Source organism: Orbicella faveolata, unplaced genomic scaffold (genome assembly GCF_042242905.1).
Source record: "Orbicella faveolata isolate gen_17 unplaced genomic scaffold, um_ofav_v1 contig_47, whole genome shotgun sequence".
Taxonomy (NCBI): domain Eukaryota; kingdom Metazoa; phylum Cnidaria; class Anthozoa; order Scleractinia; family Merulinidae; genus Orbicella; species Orbicella faveolata.
The window spans coordinates 11,072,977-11,096,681 of record NW_028301577.1 but is presented as its reverse complement, the minus strand read 5'-3'; the positions used below and the strand labels follow the sequence as shown (position 1 = coordinate 11,096,681).

Here is a 23,705-nt window from a genome sequence, read left to right as displayed (position 1 = left end):
CTTCCTTTGGGAGGTCTTTGATTCCGCAACGTAACTGGTTTTTTATTAGGATCTCGTTCCGGTATGTAAACTCGTCTCTCTATATATTTCCTTAGTGTTGTCTTAAACATTTACATATGAACTTGGTCGCGTACTACAAAGGTCCTTGATTGTTCAAAATCTGATAAGCCTGTCCTTAAACAACCCTAAGGCATCTTTTGCAATTTATTGGCTAAAATAAAGTCAGCTAAGCGCAAGAGCGATTACGAACTATGCGAAACACAAAATAATTTCGCAGATATGTCCTGTAATATTTCAAAACCTTTTCCAAAACAACCCACATTTACAAGTTGCATGACACCTTTAATTTGAACGTCAAGCTTTGCTGATCACAGTTCTAAGAATCCATGGCGTTCTGTTATAGTTATTCTACGAAAGCAAACAAGAAGTCAAAACGTTTCTAATATCACTTCGTGATTGGTCAGTATTATCAGGTTAATAAAAGCCATACATATACCCGATCACAAGACTTCACTGTTTGTGTCCCAACCCATTTCGTGTTCCGCTTACAATCATGGATATAAAAACCTTGCTAAACAATCTTCATGAAGAAGTATCCTGTTCTGTGTGCATGACCACATTCACTGATCCAAAACAGCTGCCATGTTTACACAGCTTCTGCCTTCACTGCTTGGAAGACATTCTACGAACGAGTGGCCGCCATGATATCATAACCTGCCCAGAATGTAGAAGAGAGAGTAGAGTCCCTAGCAGTGGACACTTAAAGGATCTGCCGACCAACTTTCGCATCAACAGTCTCCTAGATGTGTTGGCAATCAAAGAGTGTAATACTACGGCAGTCAAATGTGGAAATTGCGACAAAAAGAGTTCCCAGAGTTTGTACTGCTTCCAGTGTTGTGCATTCTGGTGTGACGACTGTATTACTGGGCACAACATAATCCGAGCTAATAAAGAACACCGCGTGTTGGCGATTAAAGACTTCCAAGATCAAGACATCGAGGAAGTGTTGAAACGACCAGCATTCTGTAGAAAGCCAGGACACGAAAAGAAAGAACTGGAATTCTTATGTAAGATCTGTGAAGTTCCCATATGCAATTCTTGCGCCTTGACAGATCACGAAGGTCACGCCAAGATGCTTTTGGAAGAAGCTGCAAATGAACGTAAGTTACAAGTGAAATCTGCGATTGAATCTCAGAAAGAAAAAGTGAAAATGAAGAAGAATGAAATCACCAAACTTGATGAAAACTGTGTTAAAATTCAAGAACACGCCGCCAGTGTGAAAAGAAGAGTGGAGCAGTTCGTCGAGACAATATTTCGAGTGATCGATGCAAAGAAGCAGGTGATTATTAATGAAGTTGAGAACCAGGCAAAAAAATCCCTCCAACGTCTTAAAACTAAAAAGAGCGAGATTGAAGATGACGTGAGCATGACCGAGGCAACAGTAGACAAAGCTGAAACACTTTTGAAACGAAACGCAAACGCCGAAATCATGCAGCCAAACCAGTTTCTAAACAAAATATTTCAGGAGGAAGTTGGCCAAGAAAACTCAGCCGATCGTGACGGGGTAAACTTTCTTGAGTTTGATTTCGTGAAAAATCAAACGTTACTCGAGAATATTAACACTGAAAATGTTGGCTCCTTCAAACCCGTACTTTCCAAGACCAAACCGCATCTGTCAATTGTCTACGGAAAAGGAGTAAATGAAGCGTTTGTCGGACTTGAAGCAGAGTTTGTTTTGACAACAAGAAATGCTGAAGGAGAACAACGTTATGACGAACGTGACTGTGTAACAGTGGCAATCAGCAATCATCAAAGCCATGATTGTGCAACGAAAGCACGAGTCCAAGATAACAACGATGGCAACTACAAAGTCAGCTATCTTTCCAAAGAAACTGGACAATTTGATTTAACAGTGAAAGTGAATGAAGAATATATCCGTGGCAACCCCTTTGCTGTGGAGGTCAAACCCAGACAGTTCAAACCTGTTTTATCGTTTGGACAAGAAGGCTCAGCTGTTGGAATGCTAAGACAGCCCTGGGGAGTAGCAGTGAATGAACGTAATGAAATTGCAGTGACTGATCATGGTAACAACAGGATTCAGGTATTTAGTAGTGATGGAACTTTCTTAAGATCGTTTGGTAGGAAGGGTGATAAACAGGGAGAATTTGGCTTTCCGAGCGGGATAGCTTTTGATAAGCATATTTTAGTGGCGGACTGTAGAAACCACCGAGTTCAATTGTTCAGTGAGCAGGGTGAGCACCTGAACCAGTTTGGTGGCAAAGGAAATGTTGATCAACAGCTAATGAATCCACATGGAGTGTCTGTTAACTGTGACGGAAATATTATTGTTGCAGATTCAGGTAACAAACTAGTTAAGATCTTTTCTCAAGGCGGCCAGCTTTTACGGAAACTTGGCGGGGACGGCTCTTTTACCTTTCCCCATCACTGTGTCCAATATGACAAATATCTTATAGTGTCAGACAGTCATGAACATAGTATCAAAGTGCACGATAGGGATGGAAATTTCTTGTATAAATTTGGAAAGCAGGGTGGGGGGGACGGGGAGTTCAATGCTCCTCGTTGCTTGTCCGTCAGCAAGGTAGGACACCTGATGGTCTGTGATACATTGAATCACAGAGTTCAGGTGTTTAAACTGAGTGGGAATTTTGTAGGAAAATTTGGAAGAAAAGGCAGCGGGACAGGAGAGTTTCATTACCCATTCTCTACAGCATTTCTTAGTGATGGTAGGATAGTTGTGACTGATTTCAATAATAATCGCATCCAGATTTTTGAGTAGAAATGATATATACTCACCTATGACATAATTCGAATAAATTACGTTATGTTTCACATTTCTCTCATTATTTTTATAATGCTAAGAAAATGATTTACAAATCGAAAATATTTCTGACCAGGTTAAGCGACCATAGTCATGGGTAAACAAGTTTGGTCTTAATTGGTTGTTAGACTTGGGTCTGGATGGTAAGTTCAGGAAGTAAAATGTTGTATTTTGCGATTAAACCACATTCAGAACCTCTCCCTTGAATAGAAATACAGTTATTCAAATGTAACAATATGGTTGATTATATTTGATAGTCTGTGTTTCACATGTAGAATAAACTGAGTTAAATGGTATTGTTTGTTTACAAAACATTTTGTAGTTAGTAGTTTACACTTTTATATTGCTGTAAGAAAACGACAGTGGCCTGTGTAACAGGAAGCGTTGTCACCGAGGTAGCTTAAAAGATTAGCTTGTAAATTGTAGTTTGTTCTGAATTAACTCTTCCAAAAGAAGTTTACACTTTGTATTGCTGTAATTAAACACTGCAGTACTGTGCATTGTGTTACATTTGTCCGATTACGTGACAACTTAGCTGCTATTATAGACACATTTGTAACGTCTGATAAGAGAAGTGTTTTTTTTAATAAATGTTTTTATTCAACGTTTTTGTGAGAGTTAATGGTGACACATAGCACTGTGGTAGGGGTTTGGTGTGCAACAGCATACTTGAATAATTTTGATTCGTGAATTTCTGTGGAACTTCGCCTCATGATATCGAGCCCAATGTATAAAGAAAACCCGGGTGTAACGAAGGATATAGTCTTGAACGTGAACTTAATAGCTTCCATCCTTTTAATTTTAATACAATATGAACTTGTTACAATTTTTTTCCGAGTAGCAAGCTTTAAAATCAAACGCGACGAGGAGTATAGAAAAGCAGAAACGCTTGAGGTACAGTAGACCCGCCTTTCAATGGCTTGCATTTTCAATGGCTTTACTGTTGTTTCACATTTCAATTGAATTATATTCTTTTAGGTAATTATTAGAAAAATGTTTTGAAAAGAACTCTAGTAGAACGAACCCCTGTTCAAAGAACAACTTGGTAATTCATTGCATCGAGGTTCCACTGAACTCCTCTCCTATCTCCCACTGTAAAATCCAGGTGATCTGGTGACGTCATTGCGCGAGACTGGAGAGAAAATTTTATTGCCGTATCCCATAAGGCAGCCCACGCCTAGTCGTGAGTTTGCATTTGAATGATGGCGGTCACTGGCAAAGCGAGTGTTGATGCTTTTCACAATTATTTTGTCTTGTCTTATACCACGCTTGAAACTCGGAATTGTGCTGTAAATATGAGAAGTGTTGATTTGGACAGTTGGGAAGTCTCTTTCGACGGTGAATCTTTTCTATACTTGGATGGAAGCGATTTGAATACTTGAATCGCACATCATGCAGCGCTGGCGCATCGCATTGTAAGCTTGAAACTCACTTGGTGTTTTATTTCAATTTGCTTTTAATAGTGTACTTTCTATACAGTATTAAAGGTACCGTATTCCATCGATCTCTAGTTTGCTTTTATTTAGTCTTTCATTTTATTATTATCGTATGTCGGCCACAACACTAGTTCGGTCGACCATTCGATCAACCGCTCTCCAACTCAGTAAAGAAAAAAAATTAATAATCTGAATGGCACACGCCAAGAATTGCTAGAAAAGATTGGCCCGACCTTTAATAAATTTGGAGAGGTAGCTGTGGGCTATGCTGACATTGAGAATTACATTACACTATTTCTTATTCAGTCAGGTGTACAGAGTGCAGTTACAACACCAACCAACAGCATCATGATGGTTTCCCATGGCTGAAATGGTCACGCCATTTCACAGGGGAGAAAAGTGTCAGAGTGAAAATCATTGAGCCTTATAATTTACTGAGCACAGTGTAACAGTTGCTCTTTCGTTGGGAAATGACGACTATGACACTGTCCAAAAATGCGCAGGGGCAGTTTATGAACAGCTTACACAACTTCAAACAATCAAATGTGCACTAACCTATTGACGCCCGAATGAAATTGCCCCCGACCCACCCCTAAACCATATGCGGAGTAACCACAGACACAAGATCAGGTTTCAAGACATTGTTTATTTCAACAAATGAAGGGTCGAAATATTAAAAAATAGTAATAAAAAGAACTCAGCCTGATGTACAAAACTGGCGAGGAAACAAGAAATTATATCATTTCCTTACCGCACGGCAAAATGTCTCACAGAAGCAGAGAAAATTGACTTTGCGAAAATGAGTTAATTATTGACGTTGGGGGACAAAACGAAACCAAATACAACCGAATTTCATCCTTGCAACGGCTAACATTTGAGAAAACAACAAAAAATAAAAGCAAAGAACTCTTGTAAAATCAATCTGAAAACAAGAAATCGAGTAATTTCTTCGCCGCGCGACGAAAATATGACGGCGCTGGAAAGAAAGATGAAAGTCGTAAATCAAAAAGACGACAAAAACAAGCCAATCATTTTGAGATCAGTCGTATTTCAACTGTGTTACTTAGTGGCCATTTCGGTTCTTTTCCCAGCTTTTCTGTAGTAGCTTAATAAGACGCGGAAATATTTGAACGAAGCGAATAAACAAAATAAACAAAGCGCCTGGAGGTCGCCGTAAATTAAATATGCAGAAATCCAGCGTGCAAGTTACTGTTCACTTTTAAAACCTAAAATTCCCAAATACAGGGAACCAAATGAAAGAAATGCGAAAGGAAGGTCAATAACAATAGATTTTCATTCACGCTGAGGCGAAGAAACCTAGTTAAAAGCAAAAAATTGTTCAAAATTTTGCACAAGTGCTTCGCTGCATGCATGACCACATGTGCAAATTATTCTCATTTACGCTAACACAAAAGCTTGAGTTTTTACCGACCGCTTTTCCAGACATTTTAACGCCTGTGGCTTTACCAATCGTTCCAAAAGTTGAATTCAACTTCGAAGTAATAATGTACATTACCATTTTTGTTTCTTAAGTCCGAAAAGCTGCTTTAAATCTGCGATCTGAAAGCGCTCTGATCTTCATGTTTTCGCGGCGGTTGTAGGAAGAAAACCTTCTTCACGACTAAGTTCTACGGACTCTGTACTACTTGATCCTCCATACTGAGGCCACCTAAACATTGATTTGTATTTTTCCTTTCTATTTTAAAGCCCAAAGCAGTAATTTATCCCTGTTAGGATTGAAAACAAGACCTTGGAAGGTTTTAGATTTGTCCCGCAAACGCGCCATGATTACCTGCACTTTTCGAGCGCTTAAGAAGAAAAACCATCTTTCTAGAGAGCAAGCGGCGGAAAATGGGTGGAGAAAACTTTATAAGTAGTAAGACACAAAAAACCTCATAGAATAAAACTATTGTTGGCCTGTGGAAGAGAGCCTGGAACAACGAAGCTGCGAGAAATGTTGAACAAAGTCTCGCAACTGATGTAGGACTTGCCATTAACGATCTCTGCGACGACACCAATGAGAATCCGGAGGAAAGATATCCGATTGTACAAGATCCATCTTTAGTTGGAGCAGCACAGATGGCTTCCTTGCGTCTTCTGCACACAGTTCCTTCAACCAACAAAGCTGAATACGCCATCAAAATGTATGGATCAATGGAAAGAAGGCTCAACCACCTCTTGCGGGAGAGAACATGCCATGTGTCCATGCAGAAGGCCCACAAGCCAACTCACTGACTTTGTTGGTCTAGATAATCGAGTACTGAACTTTTCTTAGTTTAAAATCTTTAAGAATACTCGGTAGTAAAGTTATAACTCCACTCACAACCAAAGCATGATGAGAAAAAAAGCCTTCCGACTGAAAACTGCCATGTTTATCCTCACAGCCCTATAGATGTGTCGATGGACTACATGCCGAAGGTCAGGACAAACTCCACTAGGCGCGCAAAGAATTCTGTGCGGCTTTAAAAATAATTTCTCCTTGAAGATGATTGGTTAATTATTTACGGTCAGATCACCTGGATGGATTTGAGGTGAATTATTTCCAGTAAAAGAGCGTTGAATTTTTACCTTCTTATTTCCTTCTTCGCCGCGTACTTTCCTATAGTGTGATTCCTCCTTTAACCATGTAAGCGATGTGCTTCCAAAATGTAGTGCTTTCGATTTAATTTGTTTCCTCAGAATTGTTTCGACTGGCTTCACAGATGTCACGCTTACTCTTATTATTTCCTACTCTTATGTCACGTTTTGTAGTACCATACACTCATGTCAGGCACTAGCTATATTCACTTACTTGCATGTCACGTTATATCATACCACACACTTACTTACGTTTTCTGCATTCCTGTGTCATGTCAATCTCATGCATTAATGCCAATTTGATAGTAACTAAGTAGCGAAGGCACTACAGATCACTCCCCCATTTCACCTGAATATACCAGTTCACGGGCAAATACGTCCCTGAGTAAATCATGGATAAGGACGTGATATGGTTAACACTTCCACCAGCTTTCAGTGTTACGTGCACTGAAAGCGGATGTACAAGTTCGGTGGATGAGGACCATGTGACGGGAAATCATTTTCTGTAAATTGGATTTTTGAGTTATTAACAGACTGTATTCTTACACTCCGCATGCCACTACTGGCCCTTGATTGGTCAATTTGAATAGCAGGTTCCACCTTCAACCTCCGCAAATCCAGTTCAAAACCTATCACCGATCCCGGGTTACCAAGTTGGTCAGATGCGTTTTCCAGTTCTCACTCGTTCACTGCGGTCTCTCATTTCAATTTCTTTCGGTTTTAGCTTTGACACCCCAGGGAGAAAGGAGAGGAAAGGGCACCCAAAAAGGTTCTCTATGGGGAGGCTACTTTTCGAGTTCCCAAACTGTTTCCCTGTTTAAAATACAATTATTGGACTATTGACAGAGAAGCAATAACCCTTTGTTATCCTTCAACAGAAAATGTTAAACTTTTTAGATACCTCCAACAAGAAAATGATACACCTTTCGCGCGGAGCCTCCCTATCAAATCAGCCACAGAAATCTCTGAAGTAGTAATAGTACAACCGAAACAACACATACCAAGAGTTGGAGGTTTTAAAACAGACGAAAATTTTATTGCATTTTACTTCTACGTTAAGATTTGGGGGACTTTTTTTCGCGTTAGCTTGCTTTCTTAGTTTTTTTTGTAGGGGATGCGGCGGCGGGGGGTTTATCAAAATGTAACGGACTTAAGCTGGTTCAATACTGGAAAATACTGGACTTGCAATAAGTAATTGTAATTGGTTGATTTCAGTTTTTGGTCCTCTCAGCTGTTTTCACCATATATATTGTAATAAATACTCTGAACGGTGTCATAATTCATAGCCAAATCACACCGATTTGGTGACATGGCGCTAGATGGTGAATTTTCATATGCAACTATGAACAACTGAAGAAATAGCAAATCGAAAACACTGAAAGGATTTCTCAAGGACTACATGCATTTTATCAGTAACAATTTTCCGGGTCAAATTACAGACCTTAAGGGAAGGGGCGAGAATTGACTGTACACAATACAGGGACAGATGCTCAGTAATTCAGGCTAATATCCTCAGACGCTAAAATATCACATTGCATGGGTTGCGTTAAGAAACAGGTAGGAGGTAAATTAAGCACTTTTGAACCTGACTTTACCTGGCTACTTTTAACTAAAGCAGTTTGATTTAACACTTCTCACTTAAACACCTGCGACAAAAGAGGAACTGTGAGAAGTAAGCATCTCAGCCAAGGCCAAAACACAACGTCACCGTCCAGAGCTTAACCCAGATTGTCAAACCAGAGCCAATTCTGTATTAATAAGGTAAAAGTGCTACCCTGGACAGTAGTTTCAGACACAACTAATTAATAGTGGCGAAAGAAGCCAGACTGTGCTTGCGGTAGTTCCGGTTTCCTGAGAATGAGGGAGCTCAAAGTGGTGCAACTGGAGGAATGCTAGTCAGTCACAGAGCATCTTTTGGTTATTTTTATCTTTGCCTATCAGCTTTTGGCATCATTTTAAATACCACTGGGTTGCCAAATGCAGTGTTTTTTTTACATTTCTCTTACGAAGGGCTAACGGTCCCTACTCAGATATATAGATAAATGGGTAGAACGGATAAAATGATGGAAATGCTGCTCCCTTCAACGGACCAGCATACCATCCGTGGGGGCGGGGCGCGGGAGTAGAAATACTCCTAGCCTCTTTGTGTTAAAGAAACAGGGCATAAGCCCAGGCCTTATACGCCTTCCGTGAAATAGCTCACTAAAACAACACCTGTGGCTGTTTAGGCATACTTAACATCTCAATTGGCAGGATACCTCTTGCTCCAGGCTAAATTTGATATTGAAGTAAACAGAGCGTCGAAAACAGCCATAAACTGAGCCATCGAACGACAGGGTGGAAAAATCACTTCTGCTTATTACAACAAACTGGGTCTACGCCTCTTACTCAAACCAGAGAAGTTTGAAGGGCGCAGGATCCCAAGAAGAGCTCGCCCACCCAGGAAGTTAATGGAATATTACACAAGCATAGAAAACAGAGGCTATTTGGCAGATCCTGTTGAACTTGAAAATGCCAGACTACAAACTTAAAAGCTTGAAAATGAAGTGGATTAGTGCCTAGCATACTTTGCTATAGTTTAAGAAATGCTGGGTTAAACGATGTGTTTGGTCGATTACTCTAAAGTGATTAAAAGTTATTTTAAAAAATTGTGTAGTTTTGTACAAAAAACAGCGTTGTCCACCCTTCCCTGCCTCAAGTTCTCTCTTTTAAAGAATTAAGAGTGGACGGAGGGGTGGTGGAGAGGAACGTTTTAGTAGAATGTTCAGTTTTCCATGCGTTGTAATACCCATTCTGTACTGGAGGTTTCATGCAGTCTTAAATGCGATCATGTGTCTATAGTCAAAGGTTCATTAGGATGTTTATGAAGGGAATAAGTTCTTAGACTAGCTGGTTTGATTAATGAATTTGATTACAAGGGAATAACGTGACAAACTGTCCAGATTTTTATATGTTACACATATCATTCTCCATTGTTTCCCCGAAAATGCACCTGAAGTGGTTACTTTCGAGCGTCCGTTCTTACGCGGTTAATAACCATTAAGATTAGTAGCTTCCTATGGGATGTTTTTTCATTACGCAACGTAACGTTTCTCTAGCACGACCTCGTCGCGGTATGTAAACTCGTTTCTATATATATTTCCTTCGCGCTCTCTTAAATATTTACATATGAACTAAATCGCGTACCACAAAGGTCCTTGATTGTTGAAAATCTAATAAGCGTGTTCTTAAACAACCCTAAGGTATCTTTTGCTATTTATGGGCTGATATAAAGTCAGCTAAGTAAGAGAGCGATTACAAACTATGCGAAACACAAAATAATTTCGACATGTCCTGTGATATTTCAAAGCTTTTTCCAAAGCAACCCACATTGACAAGTTGCATGACAGCTTTAATATGTAGGTCAAGCTTTGCTGATCACAGTTCTAAGAATCCTTGGCGTTCTGTTATAATTATTCTACGGAAGCAGACAAGAAGTCAAAACATATCTAATATCACTTCGTGATTGGTCAGTATTATCAGGTTAATAAAAGCCATATCCGATCACAAGACTTCACCGTTTAATTACGGCGTTTTCTATTCCCAACCCATTTCGTGTTCCGCTTACAATCATGGATATAAAAACCTTGCTAAACAATCTTCATGAAGAGTATCCTGTTCTGTGTGCACGACTACATTCACTGATCCGAAACAGCTGCCATGTTTACACAGTTTTTGTCTTCACTGCTTGAACGGGATTCTACGAATGAGTGGCCCCCATGATACCATAACCTGCCCAGAATGTAGAAGAGAGAGTAGAGTCCCTAGCAGTGGAAACCTGAAGGACCTGCTGACCAACTTTCGCATCAACAGTCTCCTAGAAGTGTTGGCTATCAAAGAGTGTAACACTACGGCAGTCAAATGTGGAAATTGCGACAAAAAGAGCTCCCAGAGTTTGTACTGCTTCCAGTGTTGTGCATTCTGGTGTGACGATTGTATTACTGGGAACATCATAATCCGAGCTAATAAAGAACACCGCGTGTTGGCGATTAAAGACTTCCAAGATCAAGACATAGAGGAAGTGTTAAAACGACCTGCATTCAGCGGAAAGCCAGGACACGAAAAGAAAGAACTGGAATTCTTTTGTAAGATCTGTGAAGTTTCAGCTTGCAACGCTTTTGCCTCGACAGATCACGAAGGTCACGCCAAGATGTTTTTGGAAGAAGCTGCAAATGAACGCAAGTTAGAAGTGAAATCTGCGATTGAATCTCAGAAAGAAAGAGTGCAAGTGAAGAAAAATGAAATCACTAAAATTGACGAAAACTGTGCTTAAATTCAGGAACACGTCGCCACTGTGAAAGGAAGCGTGGAGCAGTTCGCCGAGACAATATTTCAAGTTATCGATACGAAAAAGCAAGACATCATTAATGAAGTTGAGAACCAGGCGAAAAAATCCCTCCAACGTCTTGAAACAAAAAAGAGCGAGATTGAAGATGAGGTGAAAATGTCTGAAGCAACACTGGGCAAAGCGGAAACTTTTTTGAAACGAAGCGCTAGCGCCGAAATCATGCAGCAAAACAAGCTGCTAAACAAAATATTTCAGGAGGAAGTTGGCCAAGAAAACTCAGCCGATCGTGACGGGGTAAACTTTCTCGTGTTTGATTTCGTTAAAAATCAAACTTTAGTTGAGAATGCAAACGCTGAAAACATTGGCCCCTTAAAACCCCTACTTTCCAAGACCAGACCGCTTCTTTCAAGTACAGACGGAAAAAGAATTAATGAAGCGTTTGTCGGACTTGAAGCAGAGTTTGTTTTGACAACAAGAAATGCTGAAGGAGAACAATGTTACGACGAGCGTAACGGTGGAAATCAGAAATCATCAAGGCAATGATTGTGCAACGAAAGCACGAGTTCAAGATAACAACCATGGCAGCTACAAAGTCAGCTATCTCGTCAAAGAAACTGGACAATTTGAATTATCAGTGAAGGTGAATAAAGAATATGTCCGTGGCAACCCCTTTGCTGTTGAAGTTAAACCCAGGCAGTTCAGGCCTGTTTTATCGTTTGGACAGCGAGGCACGGCTGTTGGAAGGCTTGTCGGCGCATGGGGAGTGGCAGTGAATGAACGTAATGAAATTGCAGTGACTGATTCTGATAACCACAGAATTCAGGTATTCAGTATAGTGATGGAACTTACTTAAGATCGTTTGGTAGAGAGGGTGATAAACAGGGAGAATTTAACTGTCCTCGTGGGATAGGTTTTGATATAAAGAATGAGAATATTTTAGTGGTGGACAGTAACAACCACCGCGTTCAATTGTTCAGTGATCAGGGTGAGTACCTGAACCAGTTTGGAGGCAAAGGAAATCTTGATCACCAGCTAATAAAGCCACATGGCTTGTCTGTTAACTGTGACGGAAATATTATTGTTGCAGATTCACATAACAAACTAGTTAAGATCTTTTCTCAAAGCGGCCAGCTTTTACAGAAAATTGGCGGGAACGGCTCTTTTACTTTTCCTTTCCACTGTGCCCAATATGACAAATATCTTATAGTGTCAGACAGTAATGAACATTGTATCAAAGTGCACGATAGGGATGGGAATTTTTTGTACCAATTTGGAAAGCAGGGGGAGGGGGAGGGGGAGTTCAATAAACCTCGTTGCTTGTCTGTTAACAAGGCAGGACACCTGATGGTTTGTGATGCATTGAATCACAGAGTTCAGGTGTTTGAACTGAGTGGGAGGTTTATCGCAAAGTTTGGAACAAAAGGCAGCAGGATAGGAGAGTTTAATATCCCAGTCTCTACAGCAGTTCCCAGTGATGGTAGGATAGTTGTGCCGGACTGATTTTAATAATAATCGCATCCAGATTTTTGAGTAGATATGAAATCTACTCACCTTTATGACGTAATACGAAAACATTATGTCATGATTCAGATTTCTTTGATTTGATCATACTAAGAAAATGTTTTATAAATATTTCTGTTCATGTTAATGAGATCATCTTAGTCTTGATTTAACAAGTTCGGTTTTAATTGATTATCTTGTTAGATTTGGGTCTGAATGGTAACTTAAGGAAGTAAAATGTTGTTATTTGCGTTTTAAACCCCATCCAGAACCTCTCAGTTGAGTAGAAATACAGTCATTAAAGATAATAATATGGTTTATTTTATTTGATAGTTTTAGTTTCACATGTAGAGTAAACTGAGTTACAAAAAAGATGGTTTGGGGACTGAAAAAAACCAGAATTATTTTGTCACCGAGATAGCTTAAAAGGCTAAATTGTAAATGTTATTGTCTGTTTACAAAACATTTTGTAGTTAGTAGTTTACACTTTTACATTGCTGAAATAAAACGACAGTGGCTTGTGTAAGAAAAAGTTTTGTGCATTGCGTTACATTTGTCCGATTACGTGACAACTTAGCTGCTATTATATACACATTTGTAACGTTTTACAGGACAAGTTTTTTAAATAAATGTTTTTATTCAACGTTTTGATGAGAGTTAATGATGACGCATAGCATGGTAGCAGGGCTTTGCTGTGCAACAACTTTGTTGAATAATTTTGATTCGTGAATTTCTGTGGAACTTCGCCTTACATCGAGACCAATATATAAAGAAAACCCGGGTGTAACGAACGATATATTCTTCAACGTGAACTTTATAGCTTCCACTGATCCTTTTAATTTAATACAATATGAACTTGTTACAATTTGTGTCAGTAACAAAATTTAAAATCAAAAGCGACGAGAAGTATAGAAAAGCAGAAATGCTTGAGGCAATAGATCCGCCTTTCAATGGCTTCATAACTTAAGGTTTACTGTTGTTTCCCAATTCGATTGAATCATATTCTTTCAGGTAACTATTAGTAAAATGTGTTGATGTGAAGTTTATATGAAATAATTCATATATGAACTGCGGTTGTAGATGAAAGTGAAGAATGATCATCGCAGTTAATTTTCCAATTTAAGCAATTGGAAAGAAGAAGCCCGAAAAAATCAGGGCTTCAACGGGATTCGAACCCGTGACCTCCGCGATACCGGTGCGATGCTCTACCAACTGATTTTTTCAGGCTTCTTCTTTTCAATCGCTTAAATTGGAAAATTAACTGCGATGATCATTCTTCACTTTCATCTACAACCGCAGTTCATATATGAATTATTTCATATAAACTTCACATCATTTCACTCCTCACGGGAAGATATGAACTCAACTAATTGACCTCGCTCCCAATGTGTGGCTTCATAGCTCAGTTGGTAGAGCATCGCACCGGTATCGCGGAGGTCACGGGTTCGAATCCCGTTGAAGCCCTGATTTTTTCAGGCTTCTTCTTTCCAATTGCTTAAATTGGAAAATTAACTGCGATGATCATTCTGCACTTTCAGTAAAATGTGTTGAAAAGAACTCTATTAGAACGAACCCCTGTTATAAAGGACAACTTGGTAACTCACTGCATTAAGGTTCCACTGAACTCCTCTGCTATCTCCTACTGTAAAATGGATTTGAGCTGAATTATTTCCAGCAAAAACTGAAAGCGTTCAATTTTTTCTTTCGTATTTCTTCGCCGCTTACTTTCCTATAGTTTGATTCCTACTTTATAGTCTGGGAGCAAATGTAATCCCGTGGGAATTCGTGCTGAAAGCAAGGCACCAGTCTAAGAGTGTTCATTAGGGTCTAGTAAACATGAAAAGTTTTGGTGGCAACTCTGCAACTTGCTAGGACGGGTTTTTAGGAGGGAAAACGAGGCTGCTACATTAAATTTTTTATAACCTCATCAATAACCATCAGTTAACCGCCAAACTTGGAAGATATTCGTAAGCTGATTATTTAGTGACAACTGTTGATTATAAAGTGGTCACGTGATTTCCTAGTATGAAAACGAGGCTGGAATAGAATATTACCAGGAGCTCCTGATATTACATATTACTAAATTTAATGTTTGTAAAAGCTTGTCAAACTTACTCAAAATTGCTGGTTTTCAGTGTCACCCAATTCAAAATAGATCAAAATAAAAATCAAAACCGGTCAGTAGGTAAAGTCCAGAATCTGAGAAATGAAAAAAGGTAAATATACAAAGACTCTGGCAAAAATTCTGGTCACAGCAATATTTCTTATGCGAGATATGCGGAGAAATTTTTTACCCAAATTTATAGAGATTTGTATGGAGACGCCATGTTGGTGCCCAACCGTATGGGCACCAACATGGCGGCCGGAAACCAACAGAAACATCTGTCACTGAGTTTTGCTACAAAAGCGTGAATTTATCCCTCGAGGAACTCTAAAGCATTGAAATAATACTTTTTCTAAGACATTTTTTAACCATCATGACAGCTCTCTAGGTCGTCATGTAAATGCCGCGTCACGCAAAAGCCTAGAAATTCAAGCGTAGTGTATCACAAAACCAAGTACCCATTCGGAGCGAAAATTTGTGTGAATATTAGTTTTCAGCTGCTCTTATACATCATTTAAGTAAAATCTCAGGAAGATCAATAGTTTTGTAGTTCGAATTTTAGTGACGTCATGTGAAAACCAGCTATTGGCAGAAATACGCAATTTGATCATTTACTGACAGCTGCACGCGGATTATGAGGTAGTCACGTGACCTAGCAAGAAAGCGAGGCTGGACCAGAAAAACGCATGTAACCTTATCCTGTTAATCGGGAAACATGTAAAGGCCACAATCTTCCTCACTCATTTGAGGTCGGTAAGTATCGTTTATTTGTCATTTGTTCGGTTAATAACCGGAAACATTGCCCGTTTCACAGTTAAATGGTCTTTCAGCCGTTCGCATAGGAGGTCGAAAGATGGTCGAAAGATGTCGCCTATGCACGTAACACTGGAAGCGGGTGTAAGTTCGGTGGATGAGGACCATGTGACGAGAAATCTTTTTCTGTAAATTGGATTTTTGAGTTATTAACAGACTGTATTCTTACACTCCGCATGCCACTACTGACCCTTGATTGGTCAATTTGAATAGCAGGTTCCACCTTCAACCTCCGCAAATCCAGTTCAAAACCTATCACCGATCCCGGGTTATCAAGTTGGTCAGATGCGTTTTCCAGTTCTCACTCGTTCACTGTGATCTCTCATTTCAATTTCTTTTGGTTTTACTTTGACGCCCCAGGGAGAAAGGAGAGGGAAGGGCACCCAAAAAGTTTTATATGGGGAGGCTACTTTTCGAGTTCCCAAACTGTTTCACCGTTTAAAAATACAATTATTGGACCATTGACAGAGGAGCGGTAAGCCTTTCTTATCCTTCAACAGAAAATTATAAACTGTTTACTCACCTACAACATGAAAATGATAATAATAATAATAATAATAATAATAATAATAATAATAATAATAATAATAGAATACATATTTTAAGAGGAGGCCACCATCACTAAGAGTAGTTTTCAGGCGAGTGCTCTATAAAATTAAAATACAAAAGCTAAAATAACATCAAAGTCCATAAACGAAATATTAAAAGTAACTAGCCAAAAAATTAAGAACTGCATTAAAAATGTATACATAAAGCTAACTAATTAAGAAGAATTTCCTAAAAAACCTTTTCAAATTTCTTTTAAAAATTTGTGTTATTCCCCCCTGGACCAGAAGGTCTTACGATCAGGTGAAACTACATCTACCGGACCAAGATATAATCCCAGTGGCTTGTATTGTTGATAGGGATAGTGGGGGAGGAGGGAGGGGAGGGAGTACCTGAACATTTTAAATATCTGAGCTTGGGAGTGGGAGATCATGAATGCAAGCTTGGCTTACTCTTCAACTTTTTCCAGTATTTAACCCATGTGTCATGGTTTACTAGAAGTGCAGTGGACTAATCGTATTACTCTCCTGATTGAGAAGAACGAGTTAATGCCCAGGCCCGGATCATGGTGATGTGTTCCCAATTTGGGGAAAACACCTTTTTCTATCAGTGTTCCTCCCAACTCAGATATGTAGATAAATGGGTAGAACGAATAAAATGATGGAAATGCTGCTCCCTTCAATGGACCAGCATCCCATCCGTGGGGGTGAGGAGAAGTGAGGTGGGGGGGGGGGGGGGGGGGGAGTAGAAATACTCCTAGCCTCTTTGTGTTACAGAAACAAGGTATAAGCCCAGGCCTTATACGCCTTCTGTGAAATAGTTAACTAACACAACACCTGTGGTTGTTTAGGCATACAGCCTAGGATAAATTTGATATTGAAGTAAACGGAGTGTCGAAAACAGTCATAAAAGCTATCGAACTACAGGGTGGAAAAATCACTTGTACTTATTACAACAAACTGGGTCTACCCTGTTACTCAAACCAGAGAAGTTTGAAGAGCGCAGGATTCTAAGAAGAGTTCGCCCACCCAGGAAGTTAATGGAATACAACACAAGCGAAGAAAACAACAGAGGCTATTTGGCACATCCTGTTAAACTTTTTTTTTTGTAATTTTTATTTTTTTTCAACATTTTGGGTTATAATACATACAATACAACACAAGACATAACACTAGTTACAATACTTACAATACGTCATAACTACAATAGATTACATACAACAAATTATAATTACTAATCGTAGCCTAATTATACCTAAAGAATATACAATGCGTTGTTTACAATAGTGCAGCTACCCAAATACAAAAAAAAAAAAAAAAAAAAAGAAAGTAAGTTAGTGACATGCTGAGAAGGAGAAATTACAAATTAAGCTCAACTATTATTAAGAGATGACATTAGTTTTTCCCACTTTTTGTAATGTTTATAAAGTTGGTTATTTTTGGTAGCTATTTTTTTTTCAATGTAATAAACGGTTTTTGTCTTTGCTAAAAATATTGTTAATGTTGGTTTAATTTTATTTAATTTACATTTATAAATAAAAAACTTTCCTAGCAGTATCAAGTGATTCAGGATAATAAAGTCTTCGTTGTTGTTGAACACTCCAAACAATATATTTTCAAATGTCAAAGTGTCCAAAGATACATTCTGGTTTGAAAGCCAAGAAGAAAAAGCCCGCCAGAAGTCTTTTGTTGTATCACAATAAAAGAGCAAATGTTCGAGAGACTCGACCTCTTTCAAACAAAAGGTGCACATTGGTGATTCAATCATTTTAAAACGGAATAACCTCTCATTTGTGAAAATTATATCGTTTAATAATTTATATTGGAACTCTCTAATTTTTGTTTCAAGTGTGACAGTGAATGGTAAAGAATAAATTTTTTTCCAGTCTTCTATAACCTCTGGATATTTGTCCTTCAACTTCCTTTTGGCGGTTGGAGGAGTTTGTTTCTTTGTTTTAAATCCTTTATACAAAAGTTTTGAAGAGGCTTTTAACAGATCCGATTTGGTTTCGTCGATATAAATATACACTGTATCCAAATGCTGTTGAGGATATAGTTGCTGATGTTGAATATGTGATTCTTTGATAATTAATCTCCATTCTTTTGGTATGGCATCTACAATTCCTATTAATTTGAAGTACTGGATTGGAGATAGATTCGCTTCCAACACTTTAGGGCTTTCAAGAAATTTACCCGTATCGGATAACAAGTCACCAATTTTAACAATTCCTTTAGTAAACAAATGTTTTTCAAAAAGAGATTTTCCGTGTATCACAATATTCCTATTATTCCAAATAATTTGGTCTACAACATCCTCATAGGTGGCTACCTTGGATTTCTTTAAATTACGAAATGCCTCTAGACACTCTTTGTAGAATATTGGAAGATGAACCGGTAGTTTACTAGTTTCAAAATCACAGAACAGGATGAGTTTTCCACCTATATTTCCAAAAAAGAAATCATCTAAAATAGTTTTCCAAGTGCTGTTGCTCTCTCCTAGATACTTTTTTAAGATCATCACTCTTTGAGCCGATATCATGGATTCAATATCAAGCATTTTTAGTCCTCCATTTTCAATATCATTGATAAGCGCGGTCCGTTTAATTTTATCGTTACCTTTCCAAATGAAACCGAAAATCAGTCTGTTTATCTCCTTGACAAGATCGTTTGATATTGAGATTGCAGTCGCTTTACTCAAAAATTTTGGAATAATGAAGGTCTTAACTATTTGAATCTTACCAATCAGGGTAAGACCCCTCCACTTCCACATACTCAGCGTTTTTTTAATAGATTTGAATATTGAGTCGAAGTTTGCTTTGTCTCGTGATGTTTTGTGATAGTCAAAAACGGTACCTAATATCTTGATTGATTTTCGCACTTTGTGAGTAAAGTCATTTTGTACTAGTTTATGTGGGCCGATACCAAAAACTTCTGTTTTATCGTCGTTAATTCGGAGACCAGAATGCAATGAAAAAACCTTTAAAGTTGTACAAAGTCGCGAATATGCATTTATGTCTTTTAGAAAACAAGTCATGTCATCTGCAAAAAGCGTGAGTTTGATCTCCACGTTTTTGACCATTATTCCTTGTATGGTTTTATCCTGCCTGATTTGACATGCGAGAACTTCCAAAGCTAAGATGAATAATAAAGGTGATAGAGGGTCACCTTGTCGTACACCACGATGGATACAGAAAAGATCTGTAGTAAAGCCGTTATTTAAGATACAGCTGGATATGTTTGTATAAAATGTTTTTACCCATTGTAAAAAATACGGTCCAAAATTGAATTTTTCCAATACTTTAAATAGATATGTATGGACCAGAGAATCAAATGCCTTTTCAAAGTCAATTGCCATTAGAATACCTGTTGTATTTGTGAGTTTTGCCAATTCAAGTAAATCATCGATTGTTCTAACTGCATCAAATGTAGACCTTCCTTTGATAAAACCATTTTGATTATGGTGAATAAGTTCTGGCAGGATTGGCTCCAGCCTTCTAGCAAACGCTTTGGATGCAATTTTAACATTTACGTTGATCAGTGAGATAGGTCGCCAGTTCTTTATAAATCGTCTATCTTTCTCTTTTTTCTCCAATAGGGTAATCATTGCCTGCTTTTGCGAAGTTGATAGTTGCCCGTGTTGGTGAGAGAAGTTTAGAGACTTTTCGAGATACTTTGCAACCACGTGCCAGAACGCCAAGTAAAATTCCACAGTTAAACCGTCACTTCCAGGTGTTTTGTTTTTCGGAAATGTCTTCAATGCTTCGTACAGTTCGGATCTAGTAAGTTGTTTATCTAAAGTCATTTTCTCTTCATCAGACAATTTTTTAGTATCCACTTCATTAAGGAAACGATCAATTGAATTCTCACCTAAATTATACGAGTCTCTATCATAGAGTTTTTCATAGAAATCATGAATCTCTTTCATTATTTCTTTTGGGTCTGTTATATATGAATCATTATCCACGGATAATTTCCGTATACATGTCTTTTTCTTTTTAGCACTTTCTAAATTTAAAAAATACTTGCTATTCTTTTCGCCCTCTTCATACCAACTCACCCGAGATCTTATGATTGCTCCTTGTGTTATATAATCATAATGGCGTTCGTATTCTGATTTGAGAACTTCTAAATCACAGAGATTTTCAGCACTTGGGTGTTCGTCACATTTTCGCTGACACTCTTTTAATCTAATTTCCAAATTTACCAGCTCTGACCTTCTCTCTTTTGCTTTCTTCTTACTATAACCAATCGTTTCATAGCGTATTTTATATTTTAAATAATCCCAGGTAACCCGCGGGTCTTCGATTTCTCTACTTTCGTCTACCCATTCACCGATTTTGTTTCTAATTAGGTCTACATATTCTTTATCTTCTGACAAACTTGCATTGAATTTCCAAAAAGACGGTCCATAGGTTGAGTTCTCTATACCATTAATGTACAACGTAATGGCGGAATGGTTAGATCTAATAGCAGGGATAATATCGACCTTATCAACCTCTTCCTGTATATTATTTGATATCAACCAATAATCTAACCGCCGTTGAATCATTGGAGTTTTCTGTCTCCAGGATAAACGTTTTAATTTTGGGTTTCTGATTCTCCAGATGTCTATTAGGTCAAGAGAAAAACATAGATTTTCTATCTTTTTGGACGATTCTTTCAATTTTGGAGATCCTCCCGATCCATCCAAATCTGGGTCGCGGATAACATTAAAGTCACCACCTATTATTATTTTGCAATCAGTGTCAATTTCCAATTTGTCGAATTCGTTCTGTATTTCGTCGTAAAAGATGCATTGTTCGTTGGTCTTATTTGGCGCATAGATATTCAAAAATAAAAAAGATTGACCTTGAACAAGACCTTTTAGAATGATATACCGACCTAGATTATCTTGTTTACATACCTCAAATTTACAGTCAAGCCCTTCTTTGACTAGTGTTAAGACACCTCTGCTGTGTTCAGAACCATGACAAAAAAACAAGTCTCCTCTCCACTGGGATTTCCAGGTGTTTTCCACCTCGGATGTGCTGTAGGTCTCTTGTAGAAAAATTATATCAGCTTTATCCTTCATACACCAATGAAAAAGTGCTTTTCGTTTATCAAAAGATCTTATCCCCCGAACATTTAAGGATAGGATACCAAAATTTAAATTAAGTTTTGTAACTTTTTAAGGACATATTTAAGTGAAAAGGCGAGCAGTTGCAGAGAATGAGATAGTAATCTTTAGTAGATGAGCTAATGAAAAAATTTGCATGTCTCTTGAACAAAAAAAAGGTAAAACTAATTAATATTGAAAAGGAAAAAGAAACAAAAGAAAAACATTTATAACACCTACAACTACAATTGAACATGTATATAAAACAGTAGCCAGCGATAAAAGCTGTTAATTGCGCTACTAATGGAATAGGTCTTGCACGCATTGCGCTAACTAGATGACACGCATGCAGCTCCATTTTTAAGAACAAGTGTGAATGAGGCTTACATGTTATGAATACCTAGATAGAGAGTTTATGTTCCAAAGAAATTAGAAGATTCGTATACCCTCAATAAAAAGTTTGTCCGGCTCTGATCTTTTGAAGAACGCCGATTTTCCGTCTTCTTTTGCTTTTTTGAACTTAGGCATTAATTCCTTTCTGCGGTCCACAATTTCTTTCGGAAGGTCTGGCGATATTCCGAAACCAGTTCCTTTCAGCTTTCTTGCACTTGACATGACTCGCTCTCTGTCGGAGTATCGCAAAAAACGTGCGATTATTGGTCTTGGTTTTTCTTGCGATGGGTCGCGCTTGCCAATGCGGTGCACTCGTTGATACTCAAAAGAATCCGCCTCGCTGATGTTAAGTTCCTTCTGTATAAAGCCAATTAACACCTCTTTGACATTTTCTTCTGAGAGGTGGAAAGATTCAGCAATGCCGTAGAAGCGAAGGTTTTCCCGTCTTTGATACACCTCCATATACAACTTCTCGTTTCTTAAGGCCTCGATCTTTCCCTTGAATTTGTTTTCGGTGTTTACTGTATTTTCTTGGATAGTTTGTTCCAGAAGCTTTACTTTCTTCTTTAAATTTTCTATCTCTGTATTTGCGAACGACATTCCTTCATCTAACACCTTCAGTTTTGTTGTGGCGTCCCTGCTGAAGCTTTCAAACTGCTCAGCTTTATCCTGTAACTTGTTAACCTTTCCATCGACCACTTTCACAAAACCCTCAAGGATGTCCAATTTCTTTTCCATGTTGTCTAACTTCTGCAGAACAAGGTCTAGCTTCGGCATTACAGAATTAGCCAACTCCACGGCAGCGGCGGTTTCGTCTTCTTCGCTCGATTGCACCGTGTCAGACATGTGCAACTTGACTTTGGCTTTCTTCTCCAACGGTGAAAGGGATTCTTCTTCCGACGAGTTGGATACACTTCTCCAAGTTGGCCCAGTTCTCTCTACATGAGTTTTTCGTCTGAACTTTTCTCCTTTTTCTGCCATGTAGAGGCCTCCATATACGAATTTTGAACGGAGCTAGCAAAAACACGTCTATACTCTACCCATGCTCGGCCCAATCCCCCCTGTTAAACTTGAAAATGCCAGACTACAAACTTACAAGCTTGAAAATGAAGTGGATTAGAGCTTAACATACTTTGCTATTGTGTTAAGGTTTAAAATGTGATTGGTCAATTACTCTGAAGTGATTAAAAGTTATTAAAGAAAATTATATAGTTTTGTTCAAATAGCGTTTTCCTCTCGTTCGACCGCAAATTCTCTGGTTTAAAAAATTAAGTTGGGGGTTGGGTGGTAGGGAGGGTGCGTTTTAGTAGAATGTGCGGTTTTCCACGCGTTGTATTAAATACTCATTCTGTACTGGAGGTGTCGTGCAGTCTTCAATGACATCCTGTGTCTGTAGTGCAAGGTATAACAATTGTTTTCTGACAGTTTTTAGGATGTTTGAAAAGGGAAGAAGTTCTTAGACTGGCTGTTGTGATTAATGAATTTAATTCCATGTGAATAGTGTGATAAACTGTCCGGATTTGTATTTGTTATACGTATCATTCTCCATTATTTCCCCGAAAATGCATCTGAAGTCGTTACTCTTGGAGCGTCCGTTCTTTCTCGGTTAATAATCATTAAGCTTAGTAGCTTTCTTTGGGAGGTCTTTGATTACGCAACGTAACGGGTTTTTATTAGGATCTCGTTGCGGTATGTAAACTCGTCTCTCTATATTATTTCCTTAGTGTTGTCTTAAATATTTACATATGAACTAAATCGCGTACTACAAAGGTCCTTGATTGTTCAAAATCTGATAAGCGTGTCCTTAAACAACTATAAGGTATCTTTTCCAGTTTCAGTTTCAGTTTCAGTTATTTATTTGCCACTCATCTATTACAACAGTGTGATATATAATAAATAACATTTTAGAGTAGCAGGAGATCCCTGCAAGCTCATACAAGCTTTTCTAAGGAGATCCCCCTATTATATAACATAACTCAACAATAACATTTCATAATATATGGTGGCCATATAAATCTGTGTCCACAAAACAGCAATAATAAAGATAATGAGTTTAAATTTATCCAATAATCAATA

The 23,705-nt window shown here is 38.3% G+C and overlaps 2 protein-coding genes and 1 pseudogene across 2 annotated transcripts; 2 read left to right on the top strand and 1 right to left on the bottom strand.

The window, feature by feature from the left end:
* The first annotated feature begins 320 nt into the window (after positions 1-320).
* LOC149097142 (E3 ubiquitin-protein ligase TRIM71-like) lies at positions 321-3,443 on the top strand. Its single transcript, XM_089280073.1, has one exon. It carries the CDS (start codon positions 554-556, stop codon positions 2,795-2,797), a length of 2,244 nt encoding a protein of 747 aa, XP_089136199.1. The 5' UTR covers positions 321-553; the 3' UTR covers positions 2,798-3,443.
* Positions 3,444-10,242: 6,799 nt separating this feature from the next.
* On the top strand, positions 10,243-13,326 carry LOC149097141 (E3 ubiquitin-protein ligase TRIM71-like; annotated as a pseudogene).
* An 8,166-nt stretch (positions 13,327-21,492) lies between these two features.
* Positions 21,493-22,691, bottom strand: LOC149097140 (uncharacterized). Its single transcript, XM_089279917.1, has one exon. It carries the CDS (start codon positions 22,608-22,610, stop codon positions 21,666-21,668), a length of 945 nt encoding a protein of 314 aa, XP_089136043.1. The 5' UTR covers positions 22,611-22,691; the 3' UTR covers positions 21,493-21,665.
* Positions 22,692-23,705: the final 1,014 nt, after the last annotated feature.

Coding starts and splice junctions, on each gene's coding strand:
- LOC149097142 (XM_089280073.1), top strand. CDS start 554: ATGGATATAAAAACCTTGCTAAACAATCTTCATGAAGAAGTATCCTGT.
- LOC149097140 (XM_089279917.1), bottom strand. CDS start 22,610: ATGGCAGAAAAAGGAGAAAAGTTCAGACGAAAAACTCATGTAGAGAGA.